Source organism: Betta splendens, chromosome 21, assembly GCF_900634795.4.
Source record: "Betta splendens chromosome 21, fBetSpl5.4, whole genome shotgun sequence".
Taxonomy (NCBI): domain Eukaryota; kingdom Metazoa; phylum Chordata; class Actinopteri; order Anabantiformes; family Osphronemidae; genus Betta; species Betta splendens.
In genome coordinates this window covers 16,017,114-16,034,237 of record NC_040899.1, presented here as the reverse complement: position 1 = coordinate 16,034,237, position 17,124 = coordinate 16,017,114, and the positions used below count along the sequence as shown (strand labels likewise).

Sequence of the window (17,124 nt, the reverse complement as noted above, 5' to 3'; positions counted from 1 at the left end):
GCCATGAGGTCACGAAGGCGGGTCAGCCTTTCAGGCGGCGTGTGTTATTTTTGTGGTTACAGGAGGCAGTGACACAGCTTGAGACCGGCCAATGTCAAACGAATCAGTTTGTTCTCAGGTTTTTGTTTCAGGAAAACTAAAGCGTGCTTGGCCACACATTACAGTTTCTCGGCCAAGAGTGCTCCAGTGTTCCCAGTCAGCCCATCAGCATGGGCCGACCTGACTGACACACACAAATGCTGTTATTAATTTCAATTAGGGAAAACGCTGAACAGACTGCATAAAATCTAAATCTGAAACATTTAGCTTGTTATGATGTCAAGACATACAAACCATAATATTTACTGTATTTAGCTCAAATCCTTGTTAAATATTCATTGTTGATCATATTTTTAAAAATTGACTAAAGATTCTGTGAATGCACCAACAATAGATTTGGAAAAGGCATACGTCTGCAATACATTTCTATTTCTAATCCTGCACCATGCAGATATTAAAGCAACTTAGTGCTCGGATTTCTTCTTCACCTACTATTTAAAGGATAAGAGAGGTAGGATCTATGCATGGCACATCCTGGAACAGTACCACTGGTTATCCTCAGGCACTGGCCATTAATGCACATCTCTAAGCATGATACAGTCTGCTGCCTTCACTCGGTTGATTACATGTCTGTTAAGCTTTATAATATACAGTACAACCCATCTTTATATTTTCATTCGTTGTCTTTTATTTTCAACAGATGTGGCACTAATGATGTTGTGGAGAACAGGAGTCCCGGGCTTTGACATTACTACACTCAAAGAGCCTCTAGAACCTAAAACCTAAAATACTCATTTTCCATCTATGATCCAAATGTGGCAGAGGATCGTCACTATTCAGTAGATGCAGCTAACACATAAAACCAACAACATGCATTTAAAGCAGCCTGAACAGCTTCCAGTGAGTGTTAAATAAGGATGGGAGAGTACTGAATGCTGTGAGCGATCATATTTCAACCTCATCTCATGAGGCCTTCTAATATTTCAGGCACAGAAACTCAATTATGAGGCAGAGGTTCTGATTTCTTAGAATAATAGGGCTACACCGCTGAATTCAATTAAGAGCACCAGGAATATATTTGGCACTCTCTCAGAGGAAGGCCCAGGAAAGATGAAATTCATTCACAACACAACGCACACACACGCAGGCAGGCACACACGCTAGATGGTAGAGGTTAGACGTGCCTGGAGAAACACTGATAACATTTGTGAAGGAAGAATCAATAATTGCTGGTGACGATGGAGCCTCAGCCTTTCGGTGCAAACACAAGTTGCACATGCCAGTCCTGCAAAAAACCCTGATCGCATTCCCTAAAAGGTAAAGCAGTGTGCAGTGTCTGAAGGTAAGTGATGAGAGCAGTTTTCAAATCCCAGCGAGCGCAAGGGGAAGTAAAAATGCGCATATTGCGCCTTTAACCCATCTCCCAAATTGGATTTCCACGAATGTTCTCCTTCAAGGTGTCAGGGGCAGCTGACAGGAGGCAACGGTTGAATTACAATGCGCCCTGCGCAGTCCTCCCCTCTGCCCCCGCCCACCCTTCACCCACACTCTTCACTGACTATGCATGTGCCAACGGCATTCAGCGATGTCTGTCCCCCGGTCTTGACAGCTGACTACGAAGTCCACGCGCGGCTAGCGACGGCTTTATTGTTTTCAATACTGGCATGTGCGTCCTCAAACTTGAACCAGCCTTTCTCCTCCTGCAGCCTCAATATCACAGCCCAAAACTGATGCCGACGAGAATCACAAACCACCAAACGCAGCTACCAACTGACAGCGATTTGACAAATTCGCCTAATATGTGCGGCCGGTACCGACCGTCAGCTGGTATTTAAGCGACGCCAGGCACAGCAGAATGTGAGCTGACCTTGCACAACATGTTCCCTCACCGAGTTTGTTGAAATGCACATGGATAAAGTGCAAGAAATCTACACATGAAATCAAAAAAAATAAATAGCCAGTTGCCCACCTCGTCCTGCGGCGGTTGATTCGGTCTCTGGTTCGGCTGCTCCTTGGTAGCTGTCATTGTGAACTTGGTTTATCCGAAAAATAGAGAGAAAGAGATTTCCGTGTGAAGCGTCAGGAGAGGATGCGGCGGCGGCAGGCAGCGCCGTCTCGTCAAAAAAAATGCGGAATGTTAAGAGGAGCGCAGGAGCAGAGCGGAGGGACGTCACGACTGAATATCTGCGAGGTCTTGGACAGCGTCTGACGAGAAGCCAACGCAGCCGTGTGCGTTCACATCACCCCACAATCACCACCACCTCAACCCCACCACCCAGAAAAGGGAGGAGAGTTTAGGACGCGCACGTTAGCGAGAAAATACTGAGTGTTCCCACATTTTACCGTCTTCTGCCTTTTCTCTGGTCGTCGGGGTGAGGAAGTGATGCACTCGACAACTCTCCCTCGCTATCTTCCTCTCTGCCGCATGTCTACTCTTAAGGATGCTGGGAATTTGGAGGGAGGGTCGGGGGATAAGAGAAGAGGAAGAAGACAGGGGGGGAGGCTTGTTCAACTAGTCTCTTGATGGTTTCCATAGAATGCGGGGGAGGGTAGCAGGTTAAATTTGCTGGATCCGAAAAGAACATCGCTCACGTCGAGAGCACATGCTTGTTTAGCCTGCAGATCGTGGCTCGGCAGCTCGTTTCACTGCCAGTGTGACAGTGTTCTGCTGAGCGGTGTGAGCCTGCAGGAGCTGTCCGCGGTGCTGAAAAGCCGCTGTCATCCTCAGCCTTTGCTGTTTTCTGCCCTACTTTGAAGTGTTGTTTTTTTCATTGTTGGTGGTGTTCATCCGCTACTTTGATCAAAGCAAGGAAGTTAAATTGTCAACAAAGAGAGCTTGCCGGCTTGTTTAGACTTAAATGTGCAGGGCCAAGTTGCGGCATAGGTCTTTGGGAGTGAGCGACGAAGTGACACCCAAAACAAAGTTACCACGGAGCTCTGAACAGAACAGGAAGCTCTCTATGCTGAAGCCTCATTGTCAACACGAGAGGCTGTGATACTCAAGATCATCTTTCTAATGCTTCTGGCAGATGTTGATCGATATTCTATGTTTGTGTTTGACTTTTGTTGTGAATTATCACTTTGACTTGGCGACCTGTCCAGGGTGTACCCCGCCTCTCGCCCATAGCCAGCTGGGATAGGCTCCAGCAACACACTTCACCTTACCAACCCCCAGAAGATGGATGGATGGATGGATGGATGGATGGATGGATGGATGGATGGATGGATGGATGGATGGATGGATGGATCGATGGATGGATGGATGGATGGATATAAAATATGTACATCCTTTTTCTTATGTTTCACCTTAATCTCATGTGAGTCTTATCTACATGAGCCATATCAGTCAGTAGTGTGGTGGTGGGAGCTTTAGCTCCAAACACAGACAAGCTGTGAGTACAAATATAATCAGACAATGAATAAACAAGTATTGTATCTAAATGGTCTTTTAATGTGAACATTCACAGACACATTCTGGGGACATCATGGGGCTGATTCATATGAAGAACAAGGTTTATAGTGTACAGTATATAATAGAGTAAGTCTATACTATGATACTATATTATTATTATTACAAATATAAAATTGCTTGTTAGTCTATTTCAGGATGTTTACTTTGTACAGATGTTGAGGGTTGGCGAGACACCAGGGCAGAAACAGACTACACCCAACAAATCATGTGTCTCACAGGAACCAAGACCTTTCACTACCTTTACAAGAACATGTCGGAGGAATGTGTATGCTACCATGTGAATACATTATAATAATGCTTTCTCCATTATTATATGTTGTATTTACCCTGCATTAACAAAGTAAACAATAAACTGTTGTACCAAAAAAACATAAACAACCAGGTAAAGGAACTAGTTTTAATGCCTTAGTTGAGTTCTGCACATTAATTCTTGCAGTGCATAAGCAACTTTATCTATTGTGAAGTCAGTGCTAACACATACTATAAGTACACTTACTGTACTGTAACATTAAAACGGTGGAGCATCTTGTATCATTCCTCCATTGTGCCCTCTCCTCTACATCCTGTTTAAACATTCTTCTCAGATGTGATACAAATTTCAATTCAGATTTGTTGCTGATGACACTTTAAAACATCGTCAAAAAAACTGACTGCAAAAGAGCTGATTGGTTAATTGAGGGGCTCCCTTCACTCCCATGACATAGCTTTGCTTTCCTGTGTCCACAAAAACACTGACAACCAACTCAATACTCAAGTCAAAAAACAGGTTCTTGTCTAAAACACATTCAGCATCATACAGCAACTGTATTGTACGTTCATCATGTTACTTGCGAGTCTGTATCAGCTGAGAATGTGAAGACAGCATACAACTAGGGCAGGTCGCCAGTTCATCGCAGGGCCCCATACAGTACATGCATAGACACTGACCACCACCCACTCGCACACCTAGTGACAATTGAAACTCCCTAATCTACCAAATTTTATGTTTTTGTAATGTGGGAGAAAATGGAAAAACCCAGGGAAAACACATGCAAGTGAATGTTGTCACCTTCCCTGGTGTGGGTATCATGTCCCGTTTGAACGAACGCTCTCTCTTTTTAGAAAAGTAATCAACATGAATTAATTTCTTCTGTTCTTAAACTGAGCCTTTAGTCAGTATTAGCAAATGTTTTAACTGTTGTGGACATCATGGACCTTATCTGATTTGTTGAATTTTGAGGTCTACCTGGAGCCATAGGCTGTATGTACTGATGCATTGGCATACGGTGACATCACACAGCAGGGGGAGGGTGGGCCTAGTTGAAGAGTGATTAAAATAAAGCCAGTGCCAGTGTCGGCTTAAATTAGATATTGTAGCTTGAACAAAAGTCAAAATGTCTACTACCCAAAAGCTATGAAACAAAAACAGAAGCGAGCGAAGTTGGAGCTAATCCCATGATAATAGCTGCTGCCAGATACTTGAGCCTTAATAATGATCCACTTCCAGTACTTTTTTAAATTTGGATTTGCAAAGTAGTTAGTACAGTAACTACATTTGTCAAATAAATTTGAAGTTAAAGTAAAAATGACACAAATTGTGATCCCACAAGTGCTTCAAACTAAACATGGCTCTCAGTAAATGTACCTTTCTAGCGTACCACATCACATCATGTTTATTATGTCCTACCTATACAGTACACAAATGCATCATCTTCATATTTATTTCTCATATGTGGTACGTATGTACTGAGCTGCCAGGCTGCCCTCATAAATATCCCCTCACTGGTGTTTGATGTCAGTGATGGACAGTACTGTCTACTGGGGCTTAACATCCGAGGCTGAGATCTGGTAAGAGTGAAAGCCACAGCAGTACATCTCAGATTGTCTCCATCAAATCATTCAGCGACTCCTCGTGCCCTCTACGGATGCATTTGTGCTTGGATTGTGTTTGTAATTTGCTATCAATCTTCATGGAGACATGAGATCACATTAGACAGGAGTGGAGTAGAATATAGCAGTGCTGAAAAACTGGCCAGGTTGTATTATAATAAAGGGCCAAATCGATCTGTGTGCTCCATTTTGTAGACAAGGGTAATCAATCCACTTTGAGAAGTAAGCTGGTCTACGGCAGCCTGAGGCACCACTCTGTTGCAGCTGCATTGTTATGAGAAACAAGGCTAATAATTTCGTTAGCATGGCTACTTCTCTCTAATAGTAATACTTGTACTTAGATGTTTGTTCTCTCTCAGCTTGCGGATAAAGTCGCTTGTACGTCGGTGAACTGGATTTGCGTCCACAGGCACCAGGTCAAACATCTGCTGGTTGTTGCTCTGGCTGCAAAAGTTCTGTGCTACTATAAACCAATGTCAGGAAACATCATAGAAGTTAAAATCAAACACAAAAGGCGAATAAACATGGTAGATGTTAACATGACCAATGAGCCCACAGACTAATGCAGTGATGGAGGTCTCCAGATTCTCTAAATTGGCAGTAGTTGAACTTCACAGGCCTGATACTGTGAGTGTAGCTCAAGCTACATGTAGGACAAATGCATTTTGAGAAGCGCCCGACTAATTGCACTTGACTTGACCCTTGAGCTACAAATCTCTCATCTCTTGCATCTCTTGAGCTTTCTCTAATAACTTGACTATAGTTTGGTTCAAGGTTCAATTTAAAAAGATAAGCCACACAATTAGCCACACAAGTATTTCCTGCCTCAAAATTCTGCAGTGACCATTTACTCTTCACCACACAGTCATGACACAGGAAAAGGTGTCCACTATGCCATGAAACTGAGGGAAACGCCACCGACACCAGACACCTGGCTCATTTCATATACAGCTGCACAAATGCTGAACTCTTCCATCTGACCTACATTTCCTTAAACTGTTCATTTTGACGTAAGCAAAGCAAAATGACTTGCCATTTTTTGCTTTGCTTAATAGCTTTTATTAATAATTTGAGGTAAGAATCAGAGCCTAAATATTCAGTCTCACTCTTTGTGGGTGTGTTGGTGAATTAGCCGAGCTGCTACAGTGTATTAGCATAAATGCCTCTTAACATTTGCTTGTGTGTGCTACTTTATGATGTTTTGACTAATGGAGTTTGCCTGTTAGGAAGAGCGACAGATGCACACATGATAAATATAACTTATTTGCTCAAATACAGTAGATTGTAATGTTGTAAATTTATATAAATATGAAATGTTTATTGTAAATTGAATCTTGTAAATTGTTGTCTTTCTTAAAGTCAGTTGGTCCAACTTGCCACATATTTGGTGTTTAATATAAAGTACTGTATAAATGCATTTATATACAATTTAGCAGCATGTAATATTAGGTCTGACTAATGAGGTGGAGAGACTTCAAAGACAGTTTCAAACAGTCTGTACACCTGCCTGTTGCAGGTTAACCAGTAACCAGTCCAGCAACCGATATGATGCACTTCATGTGGATCCCCTGGAGAGGTGTTCTGGCCATGTCCCACCACGAAGACCCAGCACAGACTGGGACACACTGGAGGGATGTCTGTTGGCTGGCCTGAGGATGCCTTGGACTCAATGGAAGAGCTGGAGGAAATGTCCAGGGTTAAAAGGCTGCCTGTGGCTTGTTGAACCAATATTAAGAAGGCAATTATTTTCACTTATCAAGAAATATTTGTAGCTTATGATTAAATTGAATTTCTTAATAATAACATCTGAAGGCCTAATGGGACGAGGCGAAATTTCCAAAAGTTGCTTGTTGTAGCTTTAAAATCATTTTCAAATGTCAACCAGCACAGAGACAGAAGGAGCAGAAGTGCCAGTCCATTCATCGTAAGAGCGACAAAGGCAGGATGGCAAAATCTGTATTTCATGAGCGTTCATGAATGATGACTTACTGCACACTCACAGTTGGGTTCGCCTCTACTTATACAGCAGTGTTACAGTTGCTCTGATTGCAGTGGGATTGCTTCAGGATGTGACTGCTATTTCCCTCCACTTCACACTGAGCGCGGTCGACTCGAGATGTGCTCGTTCTCCAGCTTGTTTAAGGTCTGAAAATCTCTGAGTGAATGCCAGTCTAGGTGCTGCGCTTGAAACGCTATGAGGGCCGCGCATGACAATAAAGGTGGCGGTATTAAAGTTCAGCAGGTTGGACAGAATTAAAACTCTTGGTTTTTCTTAGACACTTAATAGTACATTCCTATCAGTAGCTGCATATACTACTCCAATATTAAAGAAACCATCACACTATGGGAGCCTGCAGTATGTAATAACACAATTTAATTGGTAAGGTGAAGTGTGAATTATAGACAGAGTGTGCAGCTGAGAGACTGAAGTGCTTTAAACTAACTAGAGCTGTAGAATAAGAGTGGGCGGAGAGGCAGAGAGCAAGAGAGAGGGATGGAGACAGAGTAAGAGGGAAAGAGCCCCAGGGAGGTGTTTCACTGAGGTGTCTGCTGTTGATAAACTATTTATGACCCTGGGGCAATTTAGTGCAGACATTCAGGAACTCTACGCCACCAGGCCGCTGATGAAAGTTTGATGACCAGACTCCACCGTGTGCCACTGTGGCTTAGTCAGAGCAGTCCCCATTCAGCACATCACATTATTATAGCGTCTGAGGAGGGATGGATGTTACTATTGGGTCCTAATAAACAGGAGCCACACCTGCCTTCATGCTGCAACTTAATGTAAAAAGTCCCCAAAACAAAAGTCTCACACATTATGAACAGTGCCGAGAAGAGGTTGTTATAGAATGACCCTTATCTACACCGCAGATGTTCCAACAGTCATTTCCTCTGTTCTGTTTTACTCAGCCCACTTTGGCACTGGTCAAGCATATCATTGGGCCCATGTGTAATGGTCTTCTCTGGCACATTTACTAGATACATAGGAAAGACAGCAGGTAAACATGGAGGTTCAGTGTAAAAACCTTCTCGGCTTTACAGAAGTAAAGTATTTTTTAATTATTCCTCTCTTGGTTGTCATTAATATGTTGTTATTAAGATATATAGTTGTTGAGGTTGCAAATAACTCATGAGTCATTAGTTATGACTGATGCTGCTCCATCTGCCTCCTCCAGTGCAGACTCAGTATGACTGAGCTGCTCCTGGTGGTGTAGACACAAAGCAGAGCTAACATCACTCCTCTATGCTGAATGCATTGATACTGTATAAGGCTCATGTAGCAAAATATTTCACTCTCACAACCGTGTTAAGTAAAATCCAGATCAAAAGAACATCTAAACCTGAGAAATACATTTGAGAGACAGTTACAGGAAACATACACTACATTTTAAATGGCTTTCTGATCTGTCCTAGTTCAGAAGACATCATTATCAGAAGAACCTGTAAAGTATGACACCACATGAACTGTAGAAAATATTCTCAAGATATGTTGTCATTTTCTTTTTTTTCTTTCTTTATTCTTTTCTTTTATTTCTGTAAAATGCAATTTTACAGCGAGCAAAAGTATTAAGTGTAATTCTATCATTAGACCAAAGAAATGCAGTGTGTCTGATGGAGGCCTGGATGCCATCACACTCACCTGCACTCTGCATTCATCTTGGACTTGAACAAACATCATGCACCTCATCCAGCAAATGGCTACAGATTCTACAGCAGCAAGGTGTCCTGCTGTTGACATTGTGACGTCATTCTGCATTTTGTATTACTCCATGTGCTGTTGAGATTGGTGGGGGGGTGGGGGCTGTCCGATAAGCTGAATGAAATCCTAATGAGGATGTAAGGAGAGCAACACCAGCTCAAGCTGTCAGCTGCTGTTCAGTCAGACACCTGCTGATATATAGAAAATCAAAACTACCATGGCAATGGGGTGAAGCCATATGACTGGCTATGACTAGCTTGTTGAGCTGCCAGGTTGTGGGAGGAAGCATCCATGTGTGCACGTCTTTGTGGGCGTGTCACTGAATCTGAAAAAGGAAGCAGGTTTGATTGACACCCGTTGGACACTGTTACTAAGCACCCGCTTCGGATGTTATCAGCCATTACGAATGGGCTGATCAGAACTTATCAGCGCATTCGAATGGGCCAGTAGGTGTCTGCTCTGCCTCCTCGCGAACAGCTAACAGCTAGCTAAGTTGCTATGTTAAGCAGCTTTAGAGGTTATTGTGGTTAGGGTTAGGGCTGGATAACGGGTGGGGGGTTCAGGTTACAGTTAGCTAACACAATACCGCTAGCTACTTGCTAAGTTATGCTCGCTAATAAATCAAAATGAAAAACTTCGATCCTCCCGTCGGAACAACAACCGCTCAACAGCGCCCCTACTGACTCTGCTGGTTAAATCATCCGAGCCGTGATCAACCTTACGGATCATTGACAACGATCTACCGCACCTATTCACCGCTGCCAGCAGGTAGATGGGCACCTACCGGCCCATACGTATGGGCTGATAACCACTGATAATGACCATTGAATGGCGTGATAACGTCCGAAGCCGCTCCACTAAGTCACAACGAGCTATTTCTGCCACTCGCCTGTACATGCAAACGCCAATTAATAAGAGCTGTCTCAGGACATTCTTCAATAACAGACATCAGTTTATTTTGACTCATTCTTTCATTTCTGCGACACATGAACTGTAAGAGCATCAATAACTCCACATTCAACACAGTCTCACAGTCTGCTTGTGGCTAACGCATACTATACAGTATGCGCATGTTTCAGCCCTGACTTGACTGAATCAACCCTAAACCAGTACAAACACACAGCTCCGCCTGTGTCCAACAATAAATGAAGACACATTATGCATGCATCCATCTAGTGGAGACACAAAGCCTATTCAAAATCAATACAGCCTGTGGTTGTATCTAAAAGGAAGGAGTAAGGAGAAGCTGCAGCCCTCCACCTCTGATCAAAGCCTCCCAGCCCTCCTGTAGCAGGACTGGAACACTCAGCATATTTGCTGCTTAAAAGCTTCTTCCTACATTCTGCTCGCTGGGAATCAGCAGAGGCACACAATGCATTTGGCAACAGAGCAGAGGACTGTGGTTGTCCTCAGGGATCCTTCGACATTGGGTTAGGTGTTTCATTCTCCCCAGCAAAGTCGAGGCAGCATGAGTGTAAATCCAGCCTGTGTAATTATATCCATGCTGGTCCACTCCAAGGTGACGCGGCAAAACCTGGATTGTTTTAATGCCATGAAATAAGACGTTTTATTAGCAGCAGTGCAACACTCACTGCGATGCTGGCGCATACTCTATACCAGCAGGCCTAACAAACTGAGACGTAGCCCACTGGCAGCGTGAGGAGGATCAGTCTACAGGGTAAATAACCAATAACATACACGCAACTGTTTAAAAGCTGAACAAAGAAAAACTGCTTTATTTAACACACAAAACATGAGTCAGGTCTGTTGCTGGTCTAAAGGCTTCTAACCCCAAGGTATCAGAACTGCTTTTGAATCCTTATCTTCAGTACCAGCATTTGGATACAGGGTTTTCATGCAAATCATTTACAGCCCAGAGGACATGAAATAACCTGTTCAGTTGTGTTCTGGTTTAATTTAACAGTAAATGATTATTATTTATAATCATTGATATTTATATCCACATTAAATAAGAAGTTTATAGCTTTTTCCAACTTGTTTTTAATAATAGATTATTAAAATTAAAAGTTAATTTCACACACAAGGCCAGAGCTAAAAGCAGCTTGTCAGACGTCTGCTAGGATCAGAACCACACAGCTGACTTGAATCCACACCTACTGTAGCTCAAACATTAACTTGCAACTGCCTTGGGATCAGTGATAGCCCAGATAGAGAGTCACCAGTGAGCTTTAAGTGGGCCAGTGTCAACGGCACTGGAAAAGAGGGCCCTTTGGACCCTTTAGAGGAAATCAATCCACCCGGTCCTTCTAGAACCGAGCACGAGTCTATTTATTCAAGGTCACGGGGTGCATTCCTGTGAATTTACGCCTCATCTGTTCCTTCGGCTTCAACTTTTCCGTACCCTTTCCAGCTTCCTGCTGCTGCTGCTCGCAGGTAGAATGGCTGCTAATTTAGCTGACATTTCAGCCAGAGTCAGGCCGGACATTATTTAGCTGACGGTTTGCTTTACTGGCACTGATGAAGCTTGTGAACAAAAAAAAGAAAAGTATGCTGCTGTCTGAGTGAGTCCCTGAACATGGTGTAGAAGTAAATTATTTATGTGGTTCCTCAAGGCTTTAGAAGTAAACATTTTAAGCACAATATCTGTTCTAGAATGTTGTTTTTTTCAGTTTTCATTTCCCGTGCTTTTATTAGAAATATAATTTAAATGTTCCTGGGTCATAAACATTATTTAGTATGTTTATGTATAATTGTTTTAATGTTGGCCATGCAATAGGCTGGCGACCTGTTCAGGGCGTACGCTGCCTCCCGCCCTTAGCCCGCTGGGATAGGCGCCAGCACCCCCGCGACCATGCACGGGATTCAGCAGTAGAAAATTAATGGATGGATGGATGTTTTAATGTTGCTCATACTATCATAGTGAATATACTATAACATACTATATATACTTATATACTATAACAACTTGAACAGTGGTGTCATAGATAATACATTCACATGGTCTTTCTTTTTGTGGCATTTCATAGTGATTCATGTGTAAATGATCCCTTCATTTACTTGTTGTGAATCCAGCATCTTACCCAGCGTTAGCTCTTGAAAATACAAACAAATCCTAAAAACATGACAAAAAACATTTGTAGTATGAAATCAAAATTGGGCTGTCAAAACAAAAGGAAACGCTCAGAAACGGAGCAGATGACAGGATTATGAAGGAACTGAGGGGATCACTTCTTAGCATTTCAATGATTTCACAGGAAGAAGAGGAGCCAAGAAGGAAAAAAGAGAAGGAAAACAGGCAATAAAGAGGTCGACGAGTGACAGGGAGGCCGTTTGACTACTGTGCATCATGTACTGTATTCAAACCTCTGAGCACTGTGAGGGAGGAGAGTAGCGTGTGGAGAAAATAGGCATTCATTTGACTGGAGGCCAGATTGTTAGCAACATGTGATGCAACGACCTCAGGGTCCATGTGGATGTGCACAGAGATAGTGAAGGATTGGGCAAAGTCAATCAGGCAACATTACATTCTGTATTTAAAACATCAATGAAACAATTAAGGATCCAGCTCATGAATCAGTGATTCACTTCAGAGTGTTTTTGCATTGTGGGTGAATTAGCTCCCAGTTTGAACTGAGACGTGTGACTGGCACACAGCGGCGGCTTTCCTGGATTGATGGGTGGACAAATGATTTTTAAACACCCAGTACACTCTAGATGGTTCCTAATTACACTAGCTCAAAGTGGCTTTCAAACCCTGTGTAATGGCACCGAGCCCACTAAAGTGAGTGAGTGGAATAGGAGAGCCTGTTGCTATCGAGGCCAAAACGTCGCTTGGAGAGGAAACTACTTCAAATGACAGATCTAGTTTATGGAGATGTGGTGAATGTTCCTGGTAAGCGATGCCATTCATCCAATATGTTTGGCAAAGTGTGTTTATCGTCAACGCATGGTCACAATCACACTGACTTCAGTCTAGTTTACCGGGGGGGGGTCATACAGTATGCTGCTAAGATTCACTCGGTAACCAGTTGGTGAACAAACGGAAGCATTTAGCAGCTAAAAAGCCAGATGTTTCTTTCCACATTTCCATTTCATGCATTTTGAATTCTAATTTTTGGCAGGTTTTGCCTGTGTTCATGCATCTGACTAGCAAACTAGTCTATTTCTTATCTTTCCAGATCAGCTCCTCAATAGTCGAGAGTACACTGTGCAAACTCAACTGTTACATTTTAGAACTTAGAAACAAAACACAACTAAATAAAACCTAAAACATGTATAAAATAATGCATAAAAATGATGGGGCATCAACCTGGCATGAATATGAAATCATTTCACAAGTTCACTTTAAAAAGCACAACTTCTGTGTTGGCGTATTAGGTGACATTCACATGTCAGTGAAGGCTCTCATTCATCCAGGTCGCCTCTATTGTGAAGATCTTGCTCGGCAGCAAATAGACTTGCTTTTATTATATTCACTTGAAGATGTTTCACCTTCCGTCTGAAAGGCTTGATGTGTTTAGACTGACCCTGTGAGGTCATGAAGAGCTTCAGTGGAAGCAGGAGACAGATTGCTCTAGCTTGTGTCAGCTCCACGAACATTCATCTGCATCCGAGAGCGAAGGGCCTCTCCTTTGATGTTAGCAACCTTCATATTCCTGACAAGGGACACAATTGGTTTAAATGAGGCATCTTTGTCTTTGTCAAGGTTGAACTAGCATCTCCCAATAGAGGAGGAGGCCCAAGACAACCTCCTCACAAGATGTCAGGACTCCTCACGGTTTGAAAGCCTCGGCCGGTCAGAACAGAAGATGTCTCTTAGATGGAAGGTGAAAAATTTTCAAGAACTACAGTCACTGAAATGCTCACTGAAGAGGTTTTAACCTTGTCAAAACTAAAATGATGAATTAAATTTCAAATGATTGCATTATTTTTTGCATTAGAAAGTACAACTGTAATTGGTCACTGAGGGCAAATGGTACAACTGGCTGTTTTACTGATTTCCCAAATCAGGAGTGACAGACACCATCACACTTAATGAAGGCCAATTAGCACAACAGTCCATTACATTACAGTCTGGTTTAATCAAACTGTGAAAAGAACATTTTTATTTAACGATACTAAGAATAAAGTTATAAATAGATTGTGATGTCATGATTATCAAAAAGGCTTTGAAATGTCACGAAGGCTTGTTAACACGTCAAGTCTGAGCTGAGTGGACGACTTAACATCATCTAATTAACCTGCTGCAGGACAGAACATTCAGACCTTTAACATCTGAAAAAAATCACACCTTGGAACGAGCTTAGGTTTGAAAGTTGATGCAGCAGAGGAAAGATCGAAGAGAATAAAGTTTGAATAGGACAACGGTGTCCACCGTTGACTCAGCACATTAATTAGCCATTAGGGGATTACTACGCATGTCCTGCTGCTGTGTGACCACAGTCATGTGATTCAACTCCTGTTGTACATGGATATAAACACAGCCCTTGAACAAAGCATCTCTTCTAACCTTCACCAGTGCCCGCCTCTCCAGCCTTAACCAGCCCATCCATTCTCATCCTTTGATCCACTCTGCTCGCTCAGGTGCTCAGCGCACCTCATGCCTCTTAAAGCTCTTTTCTTTTGAGCTTGGAACAAAACCGTTCTCCTGGGTTTTTTGCACACTTTTTATTTCTGTCTTGTCAGTTACTATCTGATACCTCCTTCAGGTCTGCATCCTCACCGCTATCCATCACAGGTCCCCACAATCTCTCACCACCATCTTCCTCCTCACCAAACCACCTCTTGCCTTCTACTGTACCTGCGCCTCTATCATAATGAAATCTAAATTACCGGCTGTGTCCTGGGTGCTCATCCATCCAGGTTAGAGCTGCCTGCCTCACTGTTGCAACCCCAACTTTCCATTCTGAGGATGATTCGTAGCAGGAAAAGAGCAATTTGGCTCCTTGACATTTAATAAGTGCATTGGAAGCTGTGGAGAAAAGGAATCGGAGGGGATGGGCTTCGATGGATGTGAGGTGAGCTGTGTCACTGGCTGCGGAAATTCTTAACTGCCAGCGCTAAAGACAATGCATATGTGTGAGTACAAAGCTCATGACCTCATCTGCTGGGGACATGGGGACTTGGGTGTGTAACCATCTGTTAATAGAGCTGGGTTTGATCAAGGACAAAGAATGAGATTCTAGAATGAGATCCTCAGGTGAGGTCATAAAAGGCCCTGTAAATATACTACATTTTTATTTTGTAAACACGTTTTTAATATTTGATCATAAAACCACTGTGATGCTTTCAATACATTCTAATAAAAGTTACCCTCACTACACTGCCTTTCACTTCAACCCCAAATCAATGGGGCCACAGCATTGTGTCTTATCAGTGGTAGGAGTTGTGCACTTACAGTATTTCATTACTTTCTGCTGACATTATTTCTGGTGTTTCCTAGTCAATAAATAATGAAAAAACTTATGTCTATTAGTGGTCAAGTAATAGTAAATCAGTTTTTTTACCAATTTATGTCACAAATGCTACATGCTCCACTCTGGCTGCATATGCAAAGAAGGCTGCTGACACAGACAGGACCCAAGTTCTTTAGTGGGCATTTATTACGTCAAGAACTATAGATGTATACAGGTGTACTGGTGTCCTGCCCAGGGTGAACCCTGCCTCCCGCCCTATAGGCTTGGAAAGGCTCCAGCATGACCTCACGAGGAAAAATGAGATAGAGAGAGAGAGAGAGAGAGGGAGAGAGAGAGAGAGAGAGAGAGAGAGAGAGAGAGAGTCACCAGGGCATGGCTGGTTAAATATTTTATTTTTTTGCACTGATCTAAAAAATGTGGATACAGGTTTCTACCACCAGGTGATTTTTCCATATCTCCAGGTCACTGCAGCACAGTGGTTCAGTTCATCAATAAACTAACAGATAGAGATAGATTTATCTAACAGATGCCAAATATATTCCATTTTATAGTATGTGATACACTGTAACCTACATTTACACAACTGATGCAACAGATGGACAACCAGTTAAAAAGACTTAAGGAAGATGTGAAACTTCCTTGTTAAATGAATATTTTAGCCTGGCACTACACAGCTGGTTAGCCTTCACAATACATACATATGTCATAATGAACTCAGGACTATTTAATCTGGTAAATGAAATGATAAATTATTCTAAACCCTATTGGTGCATTAGAAGCCGATTTGACATACTCAAATTAAAATGGTAGTAGTTCCTGAATGGTAAGGCCTACATTACTGAGCTTGGTGTTATTGGAAATGAAACTCCTTCTAGTTTTCAAAGAAAAAAAAACAGAATTTGTTATACAGGAGAAAAATAACAGAGACACAAACCGGAAATAATTTTTTGATAAACCCTCACCTGTTTTTTCCCCTTAGTATTAGGAGGAACCAGAGACAAAATTTATGTGTGTATGTATGATATATACATAAAAATCAACTCATTATCAACACATTAAAAAGCAATGTATGGGACGCCAAATCCACATAGGTCCTGTGACCCATTCTGGCCTGCTTTAACCTACAGACATCAGGGAGGGCTCAAATGAAAGTTAACCTTATAATAGTATATTTGTGTTCACTGTAACCTAAAAGCTTATAGTATATGCTTATAATGTATGTAACAATCTGGGACAAGGAAGCTGAACATGATTGGCTAATTGTGGCTGAAGAAACCCCGTTTTGTTGGGCTCAAACAAAACGTAAGGGATACGGCCTCCATCTTGAATTCTCTGTATTACTGATATTACTGTAGCAAGTTGTGGCTCATATACGAGGAGGAAAATAAGTTTTCGCAGTTGAAGCAGTACACTTTACTGGATTATATTTGCGGGACCGTAAATGACACCAAGCACGATGTGAATGGACAATGTATGGGATCAGACAGTAGTCAAAAGTAAGTGATGGAAAATTTATGGATTTATTTATCGTGTTTTGAGCTTTTGGTGACTGTGCTGTGATTATTGTTGCTGTAAATGTTTTTTATGACAAAATGTTAGAGTTATATGGCAAAACACAAGAGTTGCAGCTTTCCACTGGTGTGCAACATGCGTTCTTGAGGTATTAG

At 42.2% G+C, this 17,124-nt stretch overlaps 1 protein-coding gene across 2 annotated transcripts in view; it reads right to left on the bottom strand.

Annotated features, from left to right (window-relative positions):
- LOC114846741 (inactive dipeptidyl peptidase 10-like) overlaps positions 1–17,124 on the bottom strand; it is a 125,036-nt gene that overhangs the window by 58,447 nt on the left and 49,465 nt on the right. Inside the window, exon 1 of one of the 2 annotated variants that reach the window (XM_029135753.3) lies at positions 2,009–2,657. The exons of the other annotated variant lie outside the window; for it this stretch is intronic. Coding sequence (XP_028991586.1) covers positions 2,009–2,065 — 57 coding nt within the window. The 5' untranslated portion in view covers positions 2,066–2,657. Of the gene's footprint in view, positions 1–2,008; positions 2,658–17,124 lie in introns of those variants that run through there. 2 annotated transcript variants of the gene reach the window in all.